The sequence below is a fragment of the Armigeres subalbatus genome, chromosome 2, assembly GCF_024139115.2.
Source record: "Armigeres subalbatus isolate Guangzhou_Male chromosome 2, GZ_Asu_2, whole genome shotgun sequence".
Taxonomy (NCBI): Eukaryota; Metazoa; Arthropoda; class Insecta; order Diptera; family Culicidae; genus Armigeres; species Armigeres subalbatus.
Genome location: NC_085140.1, coordinates 221519491 through 221539315, shown reverse-complemented (window position 1 = coordinate 221539315; position 19825 = coordinate 221519491). Strand labels below are relative to the sequence as shown.

Genomic DNA, 19825 nt, shown 5'->3' with positions numbered 1-19825 from the left:
TGCCATAAATAATTAGCATCAAAAAAGATTCCGAAGAGTGGTTTATGATTTTAAAAAGTATGCATACTAGAAATGGTGAAAAATATAAAGACCCTCAGCAGAATCTGGTAACAATAAAAAAAAATCCACAATACTGAATATAACATTAATGTTATTATTGAGTTTCACAATTGAATAAAAAAATCTTTCAAACAGAATACAAACATTTCAAGGAGAATTCTTTAGCCCGAAATGGTTCGAGTTGTTTTGAACTTTCATATGTTATAATTTCTGGAAGTTTTTGCGAATCTTTTGAATTTCAACCACCTATTTTTGAATATGATTGGATCGACAAGTTCACATGTTTAAGGGAATTCATTTCAGTACCTGTTTAATCTTTTCACCATTTAGGATGGTTCTTACCGTCTCCAAGAGCTACGTCATAAACTTTCGCTGCAATATCCACCGATATGTACTGAGGTTTGTGATTACAATTACAATTGCTGGAGCTACTCTTCAACGTGTTGATCATGTTAAAGATCTTATCCTGGCGCACGGTTGGATGACAGGCTAACTTTCAGTCGTCATCTATCAACAACCATCGATAAAGCAAATCGTCAGCTCGACCTCAGCTTAATTTCGAAAATTTTTAGTAAATTCTGAGATTCGTGCCTCAAAAAATGTTACTGCTCGTTAGTACGCTTTCAACTGAAATTTACGTCTGCTGTTTGGAATCGTTATTAGTAGTTCGCTGTAGTAAATTCGCACCGGCGCGGCGTTGAGTAAGTTTTTGTCATTGTTTGCTGTCTTACTGTTGTAAGGACTACACCAATAAGGGAAAGGCAGCGAGTGTTTATTACAATAAAAAATCCCAAAAAACTGGCCAAATTTTTGTGTTTATCCGTATTACGATAGTTTCATAGATTTTTCAATAGTGAAAAGGGAATTTATTTTTCTCGTGGATGTTTCCACGTCGTGGTTGAATCTCTGTCCGGGGGAAGTCGATATGGCATAATGCCATTTGGAATAATGGCGATTGGTATAAGAGCGTTTGGCATAACGAGTTAAATGTCTAAGGGTCATTTAGCATAAAGACCATTTGGCATAAAAACCATCATGCGTAGGGTACCTCGTGGCCATTTGGCATAACGACTGGCATAATGCCCACTACGAAAAAGTTTAGCGTATGAATATAATATTTTGAAGTATGTATGTAGAAGTATGTATTTGCCCGTATTTAGATAAAGATTGGATGACCCCTTCTTCAAAAGAACGCAATTTTTCGGAGTAAGTATGATTAATTTCTTAAGAGTACACATTTGCCTGAAATAAGGTAAAAGAGTAGATAACAACTTTTTTAAAAGTATGCATTTGCCTAATAAGGCAAAGAGTAGATGCAAGGAGCTAGACTTCACAAAGGTGGTGCGGATCAGCGCTGCGTGCCACTGGTTACCTCTTTTACTCTCCCGCTGATATTATGCAACGCAAATAGTGACGTCACTATTTGCGTTGCATTAGATCAGCAAGAGAGTAAAAAAGACAACTAGTGGCACGCAGCGCTGATCTGCGCCACCTTTGTAAAGTCCAGCTCATTGGAGTAGATGATCCTTTTTTTAAGTACGCATTTGGCCGGAGTAAGCAAACAGTGTATGATTTCTTTTTTAAAACACACATTTGCCCCAAATAAGGTAGAAGATGAGATGGCCTCTTTTTTAAAAGTGTCTATTTCCGTGGAATAAGGCAAAGAACGAGTACAACACATTTTTAAATAAAGCGTTACATACTTGCGAATAGACTCCTTGTGCAACACGAAAATAAAAATGTATAATAATGCCACGCATTTTTTTTCATCTTCTTGCCCACATAAATTGTTGTAATGTAATAGTTTTATTTTTCCTTTTTTTTTAAACAGGAGTGCGATCCGGATATGGTGGTGCACTAGAAACCAATGATGGACTCTCGTGATGTGTCTACTAATAACAACAACAACAACAACATCTTCTACTCATCTTCCTTAGCTACATCAAAACGCATGCAAGACGGTTTATCACTGTTGTCGATTGCCGTTCAAAAACGGGGAAGCGATTCTGGACAACAGCCGAACGATGTGAATAGTCAGCACCAGGAAGCATCATCATCGTTTCTACAACAAGATCAACATCAGCACTACTCACAACCGCACTCTCACCAGCAATCACCTTCTTATTACTACTATAACAGCAGAACTGAAGCGCATGACGAGGTGACTTTAGAGAGCGTTACAGTTGTAGGACCTTGGCGGGAAGTTATATTCCCTATAGCAATCCTAACTTTGTCATTATTTGGGATTCTAGCTGTAGGGGCTGCTCTCCTCTTCTGGTTTAAGAGCAATCTGAAAAGTCAAAACAAGTGCAAAATTGAAACGTACAAGAAACTAAAAGTAGCAAAAACTAACGTAAAAAAAGCACAAGAGCAAGTAAAAATGAGCGAAAATGAGGACTCTCAAAAAGAAACTATTGAAACATCACCTTCCGCTAAGTCAGAATCTCCTCGATCGAAAAGTTTAGATGTACCAGAGTCTGGAATCGAAAGCTTTGTATCCCATGATATGCTACCGACAAGTGAACCATCTCAACAGGACCCTACCATTAGCACAATCTACAAAAATATTACATCAGATAACTTGTCCATCATTTCAAACCCTGGAAATTTGAAACGGGCACAAGCAAAAACATCACTGAACAATATATCTCAAATCAGTACATCACCTTCAGCAGTTCCATCATCTCCTCCATTAAGATCGGTCCACAGGAAGTTCAGCTTCAACCAATCGAGCTTCTACGAACAACAAATTTCCTCATCCAAGGCTGAGAAATACAGTGCCAACAACAACAGAGCCAATAACGATAATCTACCCTATTTTGGAAAATTGGGATCAAAAGACGAATGTCTTATTTCAAAGATAGCTGTTTTGAAGGGTGATGTGTGCTGTGTTCAGCCACCTCAACTACAACATGCTGCAACTGATTTAGACAGTTTGACAGTGGCAAGCCCTACAGCACTTTGCTCATCTCCCAAAATGGTGTTCACACAATCTACTTCCCAAACGGACACATTAATGGCGGTACCAATAACAGCTAGGGTACACAAGTTATCGGATGATAAAGAAAATTTCGGTAAATGCTCAACGGCATTCGATTCTAATCGTACTGGAAAAGGATGTCGTGGTCAGTTTGAAAACGAAAACCAGACACCATCCAACAGAAAAGTTTTAACACAATCGCCAATCTTTTTTGCAAATGAACAAAACTCACCTAATATTTTATACGATTCTTCATCTTCACCTACCTTAATGCCATCACTAACGCCATCTTCCGTATCTTCGTCAGCGACTTCCACTACTACAAATACCACGCCAAATGCAAATTTGAACAGCGCTGGCAGCAATGCAGGTCGTTTCACATTCTCGCCCAAAATGATCAGTGAGTTCGGCTACCAAACGTCTCCACAAAGTGCTTCGATTCAAGTTTGTTCTGGAAGTGCAGGAAAGACAACCAATTCATATTTTCGTTTCCCGGAAGTGGATTCTTTTACACCCCCAGTCAGTGCGCAAGCAACAAGTCAAAACGTGGCTGGTAAAACCACCACTTTCAAAATACCGTCGCTTGTCACGTCATGTATTCCCTCGCTGGAAACACCAACCAAGGACGCTGTCTCCGAGAATCAATCGATGAAGTTGTCTGATGTGGAAAAAGTTGAAGAAGTTGAATCTCCTGAAACCGATGCAACACGTGAGTCCGACCGTTCCAACATACCTACTGTTTCGATGACTACTACTGAATCTGTTAGAGGTAAGAATGCTACTTTGTCGATTAGGGGCAGTAGGGGCAATATGAACATACGGGGCAATATGAGCCACCCTCATTTTGAGCTTATTGACAAGTTTTATCATGTAAAAGTTATATGATCTTTGAGAGGATGCTCCACATATGCATCAACGTGAAAACCGCAATAAAATTCAATTCAAACATGAAAATACACTTGAAAATGTGAATTTTCGCTGCATAGGCAAAATTTTTATAAGATTTCAAGTTTATAAATAAATTTTTGACACAAAACTGATTAAAGTACAGGTCAAAAATACATTACAATCAAAAGATATATTAAAAATGAATATTGTGCACACATGTATATATTGATACAAATCTGAATTTATCATAAAACTTTTTTTTCCAAAACCAGTTTCTATGGGGCAATATGGGCATACCTGCATAGAACAAGATATCTGGCCCTAAAATGCGAACAAGTTCAAATTTCAGTAGTCAAATACAAGAATATTATCATATATGTGAGATTCATTACGGAAAAAATACAACAGCGCATTACTGCGATAGAAACAGAAAAAATGACCATTGACCAATTGAAATGTGGCTGTTCAAACGGTGAAGAGTGGCAAATCAGTTCAGTCCGCTGTTGTGCAGTTTTTTCATTTTATTTGGTATGGAATACTCACAACTGTTGTAGGAATATCATATTCTTCCATATTACGATACTTTTTTTCTCCTAAATAAAGATTTTGGAAGGGTGGCCCATACTGAACCAAATAGTGGCAAATATTGCCCCGTATAGTCGGGAATACACATTGAAATCAATACATTTTCAAAAGTGCATTCCAACAATTTCCAAACGCATTTTTCGTCATTCATCGACGTAATATGAAAGGTAAAATTCTCTAGTATAAGTCAACTACATTTGAACGGTGTTGTTTTGAGCTTTTCAGCGCTTTTCGGAACTATTTCCTTATGTGGCCCATATTGCCCCGATCACCCCTACAGTGTAAACATTAGCTACAAATGGTAATTTGTTGGCAGATTGGTTGGTATTTTTATAGGCTATGTGGTTGGGTAGGCCGAGCCCCAAATATGATCTATTGTTTTTCATATCACAAAAGATATTATGAATTATAATTTATCAGCCTCTATCTTGGTTGGTAACGTTAACATGCGCTAGATCGTATAGTACACCTGATATCAACTAGAAGCAGGTGCTGGGCCTAACCTGTTCCATATGTGTCGGCATTCATTGAAAGGCATTCCCTGAAATTTGACAAATGAGAAATTTATGATTCGTATAGCAATTCCGCGTGAACGGATGCTGATTGACTCCTTGGATTCATTAAATTTCAATTCCAAGCCTTTTTTATAGAGGGTAAAGAAGGAAACATGCGATCAAACACCTAGGTGCCGAAAACTCCCTCTTCCTTAGTCTCACTCCTCGGCCAGTAATTATGCAATAAATCAGAAGACGACCAAGGAGAAACACTCCCACTTGTCACGTCTAAATGTCCATAGAAAACTGAACTTTTCAAACGAAAAATCAAGTAGTGAGTAGTGAGCGTCTAAGAATATCAATCTAAATGTCCATACCGTGACTAATTAGCTACAGGAAGTCTTCAGCTAAGTTGTTCAAAGTATCTTGGCAGTTCCATAACTGAACGAATTAATGCTGAATTTTTAAACGAGGTGGCGCTAGTGCGCGTTCAAATTTGTTCCGCATAAAACATCAATCTATCCAGTTTTCCGCGAACGGTATTGACCCAATGAGAATAGATAGAAGGTGAGGAAGAAGACCAAATGCAAGCGTATTAGTGGATGATAAAATATGTAAACAGCAAATGGTGACGTACATATTTCCATGGCTTCTTATGGGAGCTCGTTCGAATGTAGTAGTGAAAGCTTTTCGCCATACACGAAAGGCACGCCCACAATATATGGATTTCCATACCTTAGTATTTATTTTCATTGGTATTGACCGCCAGCTTGTTTGCGGGTTAGTCTCTGATTTGACGTTTATGGAGGTCAACTGCACCCATTGCTCTGAGCAGAGCATAAAATAATCACCTTCACGAAGCAACTTCAGGTCGAATATTGACAAACGTCGCATGACTATTCAAAACATAGAATGACTTACTCAGTTTTCTTCTTCACATATTCATTCATTTGATTGGTACTGATAATGGTCACTGCGTTAAATGAAAACATAATTGGCCTTGATTATGTTGACTTTTGGCACTAAAATTGTCCCTCAGTTCAACGTCGGGGTTAGATCTATGTGAGTAATTGTTGAAATCATCTTTTAAGTGTTTAGTTTTACAGTAATTTATAAGTTTACGAAATCTAAATAAATACTCACTGACTGATATTTGATCAGAAATTGTCAATGTTCAGTTGAATATGAATAAAAACGAAGTGAGGGTGACAAAGAAGACCGATGGGCTTCACAAAAAATATTCGATTATTTCAAGCTCTGGCTCTGAGTATTCTGACCAATGAGGCATATAAGAAGGTGCTGATTAAGTGAATTCATTCATGCCTTCTCGTATACTACATTGATCAAAATGCTCGACCGGTGGGTGCAGTTGACCTCCATAAACTTCAAATCAGAGACTAACCCGCAAGCCAGCTGGCGGCCATTACCGCTCGCGGAAAACTGGAAATCTCACAACCAGTGTTGGTAGAATCATGCTCAAATCTCCATCACCGAAGCCTCATGCGCGAGCTGACTCGCTTGCGATTCTGCAGGGAGAGCATCGCGCATGAGTTTTTCACGCAGAATCGCATCGTTTCGCTCATTCGCCGAAAAATGATTTCGCTCCAAAAAGTGTCAAAACCCAATTGAAGCGTATTTTCAGGGTTGTTACGACTACGCGGATTTCGCGGTTTTCGCGGATTTGGCGCGGATTTACATAACGATTTTAGGGTTTCGCGCGGATTTGGCGCGGATTTAGTTTTAGGTTTAAATTTAATAAATTAGTTTGATGCCTATCTACACACTCAGTTTTTATTTCTGTAGCTCGGAAAAATCCGCACAACCGTGTAAAAAACTAATATCTCGTCAAAAATGAGGTTTGTTAGCTGAGTTTCGGCAAATTATTTGCTGATTTTCTGCATCTTTGACAGATATCTCGGCGAACAACATTTTTTTTCTCTTTATTATAGAGACTTGCAGCCCTAGGCTGGCTCATCTCTGAAAGATTATAAATATGGTAATTCATATAATTCAAATTATTTTTTTCTTAGATCTAGTATTGTAGACTTTCCACTCGGAAAAGTTTCCGTCGCTGTATTCTGGCTCATCTGGGCAGCTCTGATCTTCACATGTTCTTTTACATTCTTGTTCTATGGTGTCCGTTCCATTCGTTTCGTTTGTTCCAGTTGACAATCTTCTCTTTGCCGTTGCGGTGCCGTATTCAAGCTCGTTGGTGTTATTACCGTTCTCGCTATTGCCGTCACCGTCGTCGTTGTCGCCTTCACTTGGATCGGCTCCTGCCGATGGGTTATCTGCTTTGTTTTGCTCATCGTCGTTGTTCTGTTTATCGGTTGAGTTTGATGCTTCTCGGTTTTGATTTGAATTTTCTTCGTTTGACACTGTTGATGCACCAGAGACATTTGAACGAGGTTCGGCTGGCTTGTTTACGTCTCGGAAAGTAACGAGTGTGGACTCGTTTTCAATTACAATACGAGATGGTATTTGCTTCTCTTGCCTCAGTCGTATCACTCGAACGCCGTTCGGGATGCCCGGGAAGAAGTTTTTCCATACCTCGTTGTGTATGGATATAATTTTGCCATACTGCTTCATGTGTCGCAAGATTGTAGTGTTGGACATTTGAGGCGGCAAATCATGCAACCTCACGATAGCGGTAGGGCCATCCACGTACACGGGGATGTAGTAGTGCACATCGAGATGCACGAATGAATGTCGAAGGTGGTGCTGCTTCTGCAGCCGAAGTGCTTCGCTTTCATCGATCAGTTCAACAAACACGCAGTTTTTAATGTTATGGAGTTGAATGTTTTTTACATCCTCCATGTTTAATTTGAGTTTAGTATCAAAAAACCTTTTCACTATCTCGAGACTAGGTCGCGTTGGTAGGCCACTGAAGTCCACAACAAGAGTGTTTCTCCTGTATGACATATTGCGTCGAGTGCAAATGTGCTTCAAATGTTCGAATGCAAAGGTTCTAGCTATCGGAATAGACGTCTACCGCGCGCGAGAAGCGATTGTCAACTGGCGAACAACATGTTTACTGGGGCGAATCTCGGTAAAAGTTGAACAAATTGCTGAGATCCCGGTAAAAAATAAGTGTGTAGATGGGCTTCATTTTCATTAGCAAATGTTGTTGAGAACAAATTTATATTTCGAGGTTATTAACATTATTTTTCGGATATATCCAAGTCCTTATTAAATGGCATGCATTACACTCTCAAGCATTATTTAAACAAATGTTATGATGAGAGATACGCCACTTGTTGTCATTTTTAATCCATTCTAAAACACGACGCACACAAACCATGTCTATTGAAGGACATGAACACCCATTTGCATATTGACAATTTCTTTGCAATTTCAAAATATTTGTCAGTTTCTAATTGGTTGTTTCTTTTACGATGAACCACTCAGCATGATATATTATATCATTTTTCAAAAGTCGTCAGGAATTCTTTCATAATATTGGAACATTTTATATTTCCTTTATAACATTCATCTAGAACAAATATGGGTTTATACAACAATTGAAAACATAAAAATGTTCTGTGATTTAAAGCAGATGCCTCATTTTAATAAGTTCTTCCGAAGAAAGTCAATTAAAAATTAGAGAATGATTCTCAAAAGTTATTTCTGGCGGGTTTTTTATGATACTTTTAGCTAACTCCGATTTTACAGGATTACCAACAGAAAACGAAGAAACTTCCTAAAGAAGTTTCCACAAGAACCCTATGATGATCCTTGAAAACAAATTTACACTGCGTAAAGAGGATTTCTGCAGCATTAAAAATCCGAAACCATTTTTGGAGAAATTTCCTGGAGCGGTGATCGCAGGAATGACTATAGAAAATCGAAAAGAATGCCGCCGTGAATTTACAAAAGAGTTATAGCGATGATCACAGAAATGTCTTTATTAAGTGCTCAAAAATAGAACCGGGAGTTTTTCCGCAGGAAGTCACCTTCCTCCAAAGACTGCAAGCCGAAAAACCCATTCCGTTTTACAGAAGTTTTGTTTAAAAACGGAGCTTCATTTTCTAATTCCTTAATATCTACGCAAGTTTGTCTTGTGATCAATAACTACAACAAAGCTGCAAAATTAATTACTTCAAAAGAAATTGCGGTTTTAGCAGATTTTTTAATATTTGCCACGTTTATCTTTAATTAATTGTGATCAAATCTGTCCTTAACATTCATGTGTATATCAACGTACCTTAAGGACTGTTCATTAAAGATGAAGGGCCAGCCACTGGAATAAAATTGTTCCATTGGTCGTACTTTTGCGCGTCTGATCGAGCATTTGGGAGGACATGATTTTCAACCGGTTTCCGTCCCCTAAAGCCTTGATTGTTTATGTCCTTGATGTCGCTGATGTCCTGATGGGGTAGTATGAAGTTATCACGCGTCCCATTTTTTTCTCCACATGGTATGACCGTTGCTCCCTCGCGGGCTATTCTTAAGGAGTTTGCCAACGGACGCCGGAGGTTGTCCACCAGTTCCGGTCCACCAAAGTCTTCCGCACTGATGGTGCTCCGACTGCCCAAGGCCTTATCCTTTCTGCTCGCCTTTAAGGTTCCGTTGATGTCCTGAAGGGGGATACTAAGGTTAGCACACGACCCATGAGATTCGATACGTTTTAGCACAGGCACCGAGTAAATTTTCGCGGCGGAGACGGACTCTAACTCAGCTTTGCAGGTTGCGGTTCCAGGTATTGTTTTGGTCGGTGTATTGTTTTCGTCGTGGTGGGGGTGTTTTTTTCGGTAAAGTAGCCATTGGTGTTAGTGATTGATAATAGATAATAATCTAGGAGCTGGACGCAACCTACGCGAAAGTTCCTTCTGTCTCGTTCTCATTAATTCGTCAGACGAGGATGAGATGTCGTGTTCTATGAACTCTGATTTGTTGCAAAGGTCTTCTTCAAGTGCGAGCACATTTTCCGTATCGGATATGTACATCGGTTGTTCATTAGCCTTGGTTCGTTTGGCACAAAGGACGGGTTTTGGTTTCTGCATCATTTTTCCCACGTTTCGGTTTCGTTCCCGTATTGGTCACAGTAGCAGCGGTATCCATCGACGTCGTAATGGCGGATGGTGTTTCCTTGTCTTTTTTGGTATTTGAAGCGGATGTGACGGGTGTTTTTTTGGCTGAAACTTTCTGGTTGTACCCTTGAGTACTAGGAGTTACATGGGAGGGCTGAATATTGGTGGTTAGTAGTCGTTGAAGCTTGGGGATGTTTGTATCAACGTGGGTTGGTGCGTTCTTGTTGGCCGAAAGTAGAAGTTGAATTTCGATATCTTTTCTATTTACAGTCTCTTCAAGAGACGAAACTTTACCGACGAGCTCCTCAATAGTACCATGCTTACGGACAAGATCTAACCTGGAGTCTTTTACTAAAGTTTTTTCCAAAGTTTGTATTCTCTCATTCTTCTTTTGTAATTCTTTTTGCAGGCTGGTAATCATTTTTTCGAGACGCTGGAATTCGGTATTGCTGTTGAAATCATTTCCACCACAAACGTTTTCCTCAAGGCTCTTTATGTGGGCATCTTTTTCAGCTAATTGTCCAGACAAGGCTTCTAGCTTCGCTGATAGTTCGGAAATGGGTTTGTCTTTGCTTTGAGAGACAATGCCTGCAAAAGAGGCCAGTACTTGCTTCGAAAACTCTCCTTGCCTCAGGGTATGATAAACCCCTAATCCACCCGGATGTGCTGTATTGCGTCCTCGTGTTGATATTCTGGGCATTTTCGGCTGCTAACGGAATGGTCGTTGGACTTACAACGGGCGCAATATGCAGGGTTCAGGCATCGTACACCCTGCGTAATTTCATGTACTTGGTCGCAATTTCCACATGTTGGGCTCTGCTTCTGACACCTTTGTCTTGTGTGGCCGAATTGATAACACTGATAGCAGACCATGGGTGCAGGGTAGTATGGTCTGGTTCGAATACGCTGGTAACCAATGTCGATATGCTCGGGTATCGTAGTTCCGCCTATGGTGAGAATCACCGTGGGTGTGGGTTCCCTCTCTTCACCTACTTTCCTGGTGATTCGACGGATGCTTGTTACGTTTTGGTCCTTCAGGCACTCGAGGATTTCGTCGTCATTTTTCAGCTTCATCAGATCGCGGCAGCTGATCACGCATCGTGTTGAGTTGAGCCCGGGGTGATAGGATACCTTAACTGCGGTACCGTCGCACAGTGGAGTAGCTAGAACAAATGGCTGGCCAAAAACCCTTTCTCGTTTTTGGAACTTTTGCATAGCATTATATTTTTAGAATATTCTTCAATATTATCTCCATTATGTGGCATTGAAATTTTTACGCATGTTCCTTATTAGTATCAATGACAACCTATCAAAAATCATGTTAATTTGATTGTTTTAGCGTGCCGTAAGACAAAGATCAGTTACCACTGCTGACTAATCTAAACAACACATATAATGTTAGGTTTATAGTACACAAAACATTATTTATGCACTACCCTTGGACCTCCATGAGTTGAAATTAATAATATTGAACATTGAGACATTTTTTCATAAACATAGATAACATGCAGTTTTTGACATTTTTTAACAAACTTTATTATTAAAAAAGTAAACTCCCTCGTATTCCGCTACAAAATTGTATACATATGAAAATGTAGGCTTTCATCTTTCCATTGCGGGTTAAAGATCATCCGCACTCGTCCGCAAACGAATTTGCGAGTAACTTCAAAATAGGTTGTTTTCATATTTTCCGCCATTGTTTTCAACAGTATATATGCAGAAAAATTCCGCAGATAACTTTTTCTGGTTTTCGAGGCGTTTGACACATAGACATGATTGAATACAACAGTAACATACTCTGTTTTTTGTTATTCATTCGTTCATTTGGCAGGCTCAAATGCTGTAGGGCGTTACGGAGCCGATTAAAAAAAAAACTTTTTAATACAATTTTGTAACATAACCCTCAAATAATAATGTTTGGGGCATCTGCTGCTCATTTAAATCTCTACAAAGCATAGCGCATGCTCTATTATCTTTCATCTCCTTCCCACTAACCAATCTTATGAAAAATCTAAATATCAATTGTATTGAATTTGGCGATTACATTGACAACAGATATATAAATCTCGATATAATTTAAATACATCATAGTTGATATTATGTAGACAAGTTGAAGCAAAGAAATAATATGGGTAGGGGATAAAACGGACAAGTGCCACTTCAAGCTAAATAGAAATAATTCGAATAAGCAGTCTACTTGGTCTTAAGTGAAGTAACCACTTGAGGCAACCTTGTTATGTACAACAACCAAAACAGGAAATAGAAAGAAACATTTCCTCTCCAAAAATAATCGATCCTATGTTATTGTAAGATGAAGATGTTTTTAACAAAAAGTTTATGAACGACCCATAAGGGTGCAAAAACAATAGCCAGACAAACAAAAGTCAATTTCAAATTTTCCGATGCAACTAATGTTATGCGTGAGTAATCAGTGTTGATTGTACGTTCTGGGTAGCTTTCGCTGCTAAAAATATAATAAACTTGTGAAATGCGAGCTGAAAATCTAATGTTTTGTTTTGAATCGAATAATGTTTACCTTTCTGTAATAGGCCCTTATCAAATGCTACGCGAGATTTTTTATTTTCCACGTTTCCCACGCGAATTAAGGACAAAAGTGTGTGAAGAAATGAACTGTCATGGAGATGTCGCTTCTGTATCAGTTTATGATTTAATTTTGAACATATCAAAAAGGTCATTTCTCACTGGTAGGTGAATTTGCATCTGTAAAATGTTCGAAAATCGATTGTTACTATGTTTTTGCATCATAAATGCAAAACCTACCAGAAAACGCCGAAATATAATTTTGGCCAGGATTTTGGTCCAGTTAGCCCTTAGTGCGTCGGTGAGATGTGTCATCGATAGGAGCTTTTCGAGATGTTTTCTGTTCCTGACTTTTAATGCATATGATCGGCCCTGTGCTTCGGAGATGGCTCCTTCAATTCTTCCGTTTATTCTTTTCTCGATGGATTGGCGAAGTGTGAATGGATGATCCGGCATTTTGCCGTTCACTGGTTCAATACGCAGAACAATTAGCTCACCGTAGTTTCCATTTGAATCCATATAACTAGGTAATGTTGCACCGGTGTACGTACCATAGATGTAATTAGCAGACCCTCCGCCGGAATCACCGGGGAGTGGGGGGAAGCCCACACTCAGCGACATCGCTGGTGGGGCGTTTTTACAGAAGGAGACTCCGATCGAATGAAATTATTTCTTTTGGGGTTCTAATTTATTGATTTTAATCACCTGCTTCACTGATAATAAACTCAACTGTCGGTTTGAAAAAGATAATATGCACTACCAAAAAGAATTATCACTGTTATAGCACTTTTCCGCGTGAAATACACACCTAATTCTAAGATTTCTCAGCAGGAAAACTAAAAACTAGTGGTCTTCTACAGCAGCGGTTCTCAAACTGGGGTAAGAGATTAAGGACCGCGAAATTGGGTCTATTTTTTCCCTTGGGGTACGCCATCGTCAACCAATCTCGGAGAAATGGCAACCTCACTTGATCAGTACAGTTGCTGATGAAGAATGTGTATAGCCGCCAGACATTCTAAATACTTACACTCCTCTAATGTGAAAGTGTGCTATACACATGTGGTAGTGTTGGCTTGAGAAATGGATTGCGAGTGATTCGACTATGCGTCCATTTCGGGAATCTCGAGCTCGTTCAGTAGCCGCTATGTTGCGAAGGCCGACGGAGGTCCTTCGAAGCTTATCTTTATTGTTTGATTCATCAACAGACAACTTAGGTCCTAATGATGCTTATCCTAATTAATACTAATAAAGCTTAGTTGGTTAAAGCATCAGTCTAGCGTACTGTAGGGTCATGGGTTCGAGTACCATCGAAGGGAAAGTGGTTACCTCCAATACATTTTCCAAATCAATATCTTCCACATAATGTACATATTCACATATGAGTTTTCACAACAAGTGTTTTGAGTCCTTGCAAGGAAAAATTGCGTCCCCCTAGATTCAATCAGCACTCTCTCAGTAGATTTCTGTATTAACAAACATCTATTCTCTTAGTAATCTGAATGTCGTCTTCTTCCATGCATTTTCTGGCAAGATGAGCCACTGTTTCCACTAAGGGTCTGTCTCATTTGGAGAATTAAACTTAAAAGTGACAGTTCAAAAATAAAAACAATCACCCGGTCATAAGAATGGCTGGTGCTACCCAGCAATTTCAATTGGACATCGATGAAAAATAATTCGATATCTGTCAAAAGTAAGCTTGCTCTGCGAGCAGGGTTATTTGATAATTATTGAAATGTCACTTTTAAGTTTAATTTCGGTTTAATTCTCCAAATGAGACAGATCCTAACAGACCGTTTACAAATTTTGTAACGCTGTAGGGACCCTCAAGATCAATGTCAGATCAAGCGTTACGGTTCATACAAAAAAGTATATCACCCATTCGAAAAGTGTTACGACTGTTTCGAGGAAGAAATAAGGGGTCTAATAAAATTGCTCAGTTTTGCATTACGTTACGATATTGAAAATTTAGGCTGACTTCTATGAACAGAAATAACTTAAGTACATACATCAGCAGTTCTTTTCGCTTGTGTTAAGTTGGATTGCTGATAGTAGTAAGTACTCAAATTAATTTATAAAAAAAATTTGAGCGAGATTTCTAAAGTTGAAATATTTTTATAATTGTCTAAACGATACAATAATGCTTGGATTCTTCATTTCAAGAAGTTTAAAGATTAATTTCATGTTAGCAACTTTGTTTAGCAATATTTTTTCTTTCTATTGCAGATTCATATCCTGTTTCCACCGAAGATAACATTCAGCAAATGGTGTCGTCTAATCGTGCAACGCGTCGAGCACGTTTAAAGTCAATATCGCTCGATTCAGATGGAGCTCGAATACTCGAGGAAAATTTTGCCACGAGTATTCCAGTAGAGGAATTAGTAGAAATCGCAAATCAACCACATTGCTCGATTATGGGAAACCAATTACAGCTGCCATCATCAAACCAGGGCCATGCTCAAAATGATAGCGATGAAAGTAATTATTCAGCGTTCAGAAAACAACGCAACATTTTTAATTTAACATTGAATCTGAACGACAAAGACGATACTTTAATGGCCGACGACGACTACAAGTTTAACGAGTTCTATTTCGAGTATTACGACTACGATGATGAGGAAGATGAAGAGTATGAGATGGACTGTGCTACCACTGGTTCTGGTTATAATGAGAGACGAAAGAAGCAACATTCTCAGTTGCAGACCCCTAAGACTCCTACGTTGACTCAAACCCGTAAGAAAGCTAGTTCGCTCGATTCGGATCAATCTGTTGGCTATTTACTTCCGCAACCTGTTAGAACGCAGAGTGCAATGGACAAAAATGAACACCGGATTAATAATAATCCTCGTTGTCCAATAAACCCCTCGACATCTACAATACGCACATCTTCATTATCCGTACCAACAACACCGAAAAGACAGCCGTACCGATTGCCTCAGCAACAGTCACACGGCAAATTCAAGCAGAATCGATGCGCGAACGACAACTCGACAAGTATTAATAACAGCCCAGCTTCCGAGCGTCATCTCCTTTGTGGGTTCCAACAAAAGCTTGGAAGTTTTGAGGAAAATGCGGATAATTATCACAGTAATTTGGAAAGCGATGTAAAATCATTTGGTGTTAAAGCCCCATATACTAATATGTCTCAACAAAGAGAACAAAATCTAAGTGTTTCTAATGTTAACTTAAAAACTTTACCTGAGATTACTCCGGTATGTGATTTTGCAGATAAGTTGAATGACCAGGCAATGGCAGACAAACCACCGATTCAAACTTTGAACAAAAGTCGATCTAGCATACTGCAACGTAGGGGATCGAATCATAGCCTGACGCTAAATCTTGATGCCACAACAGGAGGCAGCGGCTTATCAAAAGGACTATCAGCGTCTAACTATAGCCTGAGCAACTTGAAAGGATCTCATTTGAGCTTGGCGAGTTCATCATACAACCTCCAGCAACCACAAAACCAACATCCAAATGTTCATCCGTCAGGAGGTGCGCCAAATGTGCATACAAAAAAGAATCTCCTCCAGCGCCGGGGCTCGAATACAAGTTTGATTCTAAATCTGCAAGGATCCAGCAGTAGTTTAAACCGGTACAACAGCCATAGTTCTTTAAATATACAAAATCAGCAAAATGTCAGACCAGCCAAAAAATGTCTATTGGAAAGGCGTAATTCCAACACAAGTTTGACGTTAATCAACATACAGAATCGCGCACTTTCCGTTTCAAACTGCAATCTCCCGGGGTCCATTTGTAGTCTCAACAGTATGGCAACATACCAGACACAGAATGAGGCCCTCATGTTGGAGGAGGAAGAAACCCAAATGTCAGTGAACAACAATCAGCCGAGCTGCTGCACTCGAGTGATGGTTGGTGGTGCAACAAATGAATCTCATCTATCGCCGAACTGCCAACAACATGGCGGGCGGCGAAAATTTCTCAGTTCGGACAGTTTGCATAACATTACTAATTCCCAAGCTAGATGCTGTTGCCAGCAGAAGGAAACTAACATGGACGCTCCGCAAATGTGTTACCACCGTGGCCAAATGAGTAATTATGGAGGTGAGTAATTAATATGTTATTGTACTGAGTATATGTTGAATGTTTCTTTCATTCCTTTAAGGCTCAATAGATGATATGAAACAACAACCAACGACGAAGAATGCAGATTGTTCATGTCCAGGAAACAGAGATAGTAAAGGCAACGATAAGCTTTCCACGAATGATATGTTCAAATTCAAATCGACAGTCACTTCGACAGCATCCACTAATAATTTGACTCAGTTTACCAGCTGTGACTGTTGCTGCTGTAATTGTGCGGATGCGCTAGCTGGTGGGGTGAATACAATGAGTATTAGTAATACGAATGTTCGTAAGATAACTACGAAACCATTGAGTCCACAGACCACAAGTGAGGACTTTAAAATATATTTAGCCAACATTCAGTTTCTTCAGAACGCATCTAACATGTTGTCGATTGCTTACATGAGGAAACTGCATCACATATTCAAGAAAAGCTACAGTAACTACGACAAATCGCAGGACGATAACGTGCTAGCTGGGGCGAATAATGATGTAAAACTTACAACCTTATCTATAGTTACGAACGCACCATCGGACGAACCTGGGGAATCTAACAATCAGCCGGCTATTGTGGAACCGATTAATGACAATAGCTTACTATTAACTGACGAAGAGCAGAAGAAAATGATCCTCAAGATTCACCAGGAATTTTGGGACTTGCCCACTAACTACCAGGAAAAACCATTAGTTTTTGGATCGCAATCGAAGAATCGATATAAAACGATATTACCGAATGAACACTCGAGAGTTATTTTGAAAGCAGAGTCAGGCGCTCACGTGGAACCTTACATCAATGCAAATTTTATCAAGGTATTTATTATTTATATTTGTTCGTGTAACTATCTATTAAGGTTCTATGACACTAACCCAAATGTACGAACGCCAGTACCCCTGAACAGTGTTGTAAAATGTCATTTGCATTCGTTTGCATAATTTTTCCAGAACTTTTTTCAGTAGTTAGCTATCAACTATCAAGTATGACGAACTTATAGCGCTTAAATGTGGCTACAACTTTGTCTAACGAGACATTGCTGTAAATATGTAATATGGGGCGTGGGAGGCAAAATGTCATTCAAATGACATTATGTCAAATGACACGTGACATTTTGGAGAGATTTCACTCTCTAGCCTCAGATGTTATATTTAGAGCAATGTACCTTTGGATAAAAATATAGCACTACTCAAGCGTTATGTGTGCATCTAAAATTTGAAAGTAAATTTGGCTTCTGAAGAAAGTTATGAACAAATTAGTCAAATGACATGCAGATGACATTTTACAAGCCTGCCCCTGAACGCCAGTACACCGAAAGGTCACTACCCCGAAATTTGTGAAAACGTAAGGTGACTTTCAGTATAAGCAATTATTTCTTTTTCTTTCATACATGTCCTGTCTATGGAACTGATATAAATATCTTCAGCAACAAATAATGTTAATGCGCTAAATACAATACACGCACTTACCCGGGACAAGGCGAGAGAGCAAACTTCTTTTTGTAAAGCACCTGCTTGTCCGGAATAATGCAAAAGAGTGAATACTTCCTTCTTTTAAAGCACGCATCTGCCCGGAGGAGGGAGAATAAATGACACCTTCTTTGAAAGCACGCGCTTGTCTGTAATAATGTGAAAAAGTGAATAAATTTATCTTTTTTTTGGAGCACGCATCTGCCCGGAATAATGTGGGAGAGACAATGACACCCTTTAAAACACGTGCTTGCCCAAAGCACTATGGGGAAAAGGGTGGCCATTAATCGTAAAAATTTACTATCTCCTATTTGTATAATTTATATATCATTTGAAAGTATATAGGTACCCTAGATAAGAGAAACGGAAAATATTGAAGCGCTATGTTTATTAAGTCAAAAGAAAAGATATTTTAGTTACTAGATAAAGATTGTCGCTGTCGTCGCTGTCCGGAACATCTTTTGCTGGCGAGGATAGGGGAGCTAAATGTCAAAGAAGGAAAATCCATACGATTTGACAGGTATGTACCACACATGTTTCGGACAGCAGAACAAAGGGAACAGTAGCGACAATCTTTATCTAGTAACTAAAATATCTTTTGTCAAAAGATATGGGCTGGCAAAGTGAAAAAAGCTGATAAAAATAAAAAATCGTTCCATACTTTGATTTGTATGTTATGAAGTAAATTTTTCTCCAAATTTAAAGTTTTATATACCATTTCAAAGCTGAAAACTTTAGCTTTTCGATGGTTTAGTTTATATTTCACGCAAAGATTGATATACAAAAGTTGTAGAAGAAAAACTTTAACTATCATAACTTTTCGCTTTAAAATGGTCCCGCAAACCTAATGTCCCCAAATGTCCCCTCATCTGTAAATTGGGGATTGAAATATAACCCTAGTACCACCTTTTAGTGAGTGATTTGCTTGCGCATATTTGCGCTTTTACGAGAACGCTGCAATCAACAAAAATCCACCCATTTGTATGAGTATTCCCCATAGTGCAGAGGCCCGCACATAGGATACGTTTGTGTTGTGTTTAGCACATTTCCCATGGGAAAACTGTCAAACGTAACGCAAACAAATCTTATGTGCGGGGCTCTTAATGCAAAACCGTGAACACCTCATTCTTTTAAAGCACGCATTTGCCCGGTTGTATGTCAATGCCCAGAATACCAATCCCCAGAATCAGTTCCCCAGAATGATATTTCCCAGAATTCTATTTCCCAGAACGACCAATTCTCCAGAATTATATTCCCCAGAATGCACCATTTCCCCGAAAAGAAATCCCCAGAATGACCCATTCCTCAGAAAAAAAAAACCGAATGACCCATTCCCCAGAAACCAAAAACCCAGAATGACCCGTTCCCCAGAAAAAGGTATCAGTCTAAGAAACTATGTTTTTCGCTGTCATTTCTATAAATTAAAAATACTAGATACTATATTTCTATGCAAAAATACTTATATTGAAGTACGCATTTGCCCGGAATAAGGCAAAACGACATATGCTGCCTTATTTTAAAGCACGCATTTGCCCGGAATGGAGCCCATTTGATATGTTAGTTAGGTCTCACATATAATACGAAGGAGCATATAATCCATTATACTCGTTGTTCATATTGGGGGAAGCCCATATGGCATAATGAAATTTGGCATAATGCCGTTTGGCATAATGACCATTTGGCATAATCGTTGAAAAGAGTAT

At 39.1% G+C, this 19825-nt stretch overlaps 1 protein-coding gene across 2 annotated transcripts in view; it reads left to right on the top strand.

Annotated features, from left to right (window-relative positions):
* The window catches only part of LOC134211706 (uncharacterized), a 34602-nt gene that overhangs the window by 3878 nt on the left and 10899 nt on the right, over positions 1-19825 (top strand). Inside the window, exons 2-5 of one of the 2 annotated variants that reach the window (XM_062688853.1) lie at positions 1892-3134; positions 3348-3809; positions 14802-16640; positions 16702-17471. In XM_062688853.1, the coding sequence (XP_062544837.1) occupies positions 1928-3134; positions 3348-3809; positions 14802-16640; positions 16702-17471 (4278 nt within the window). In that variant the 5' untranslated portion in view covers positions 1892-1927. Of the gene's footprint in view, positions 1-1891; positions 3810-14801; positions 16641-16701; positions 17472-19825 lie in introns of both variants that reach the window. The other variant, XM_062688852.1, reaches the window with a different exon arrangement.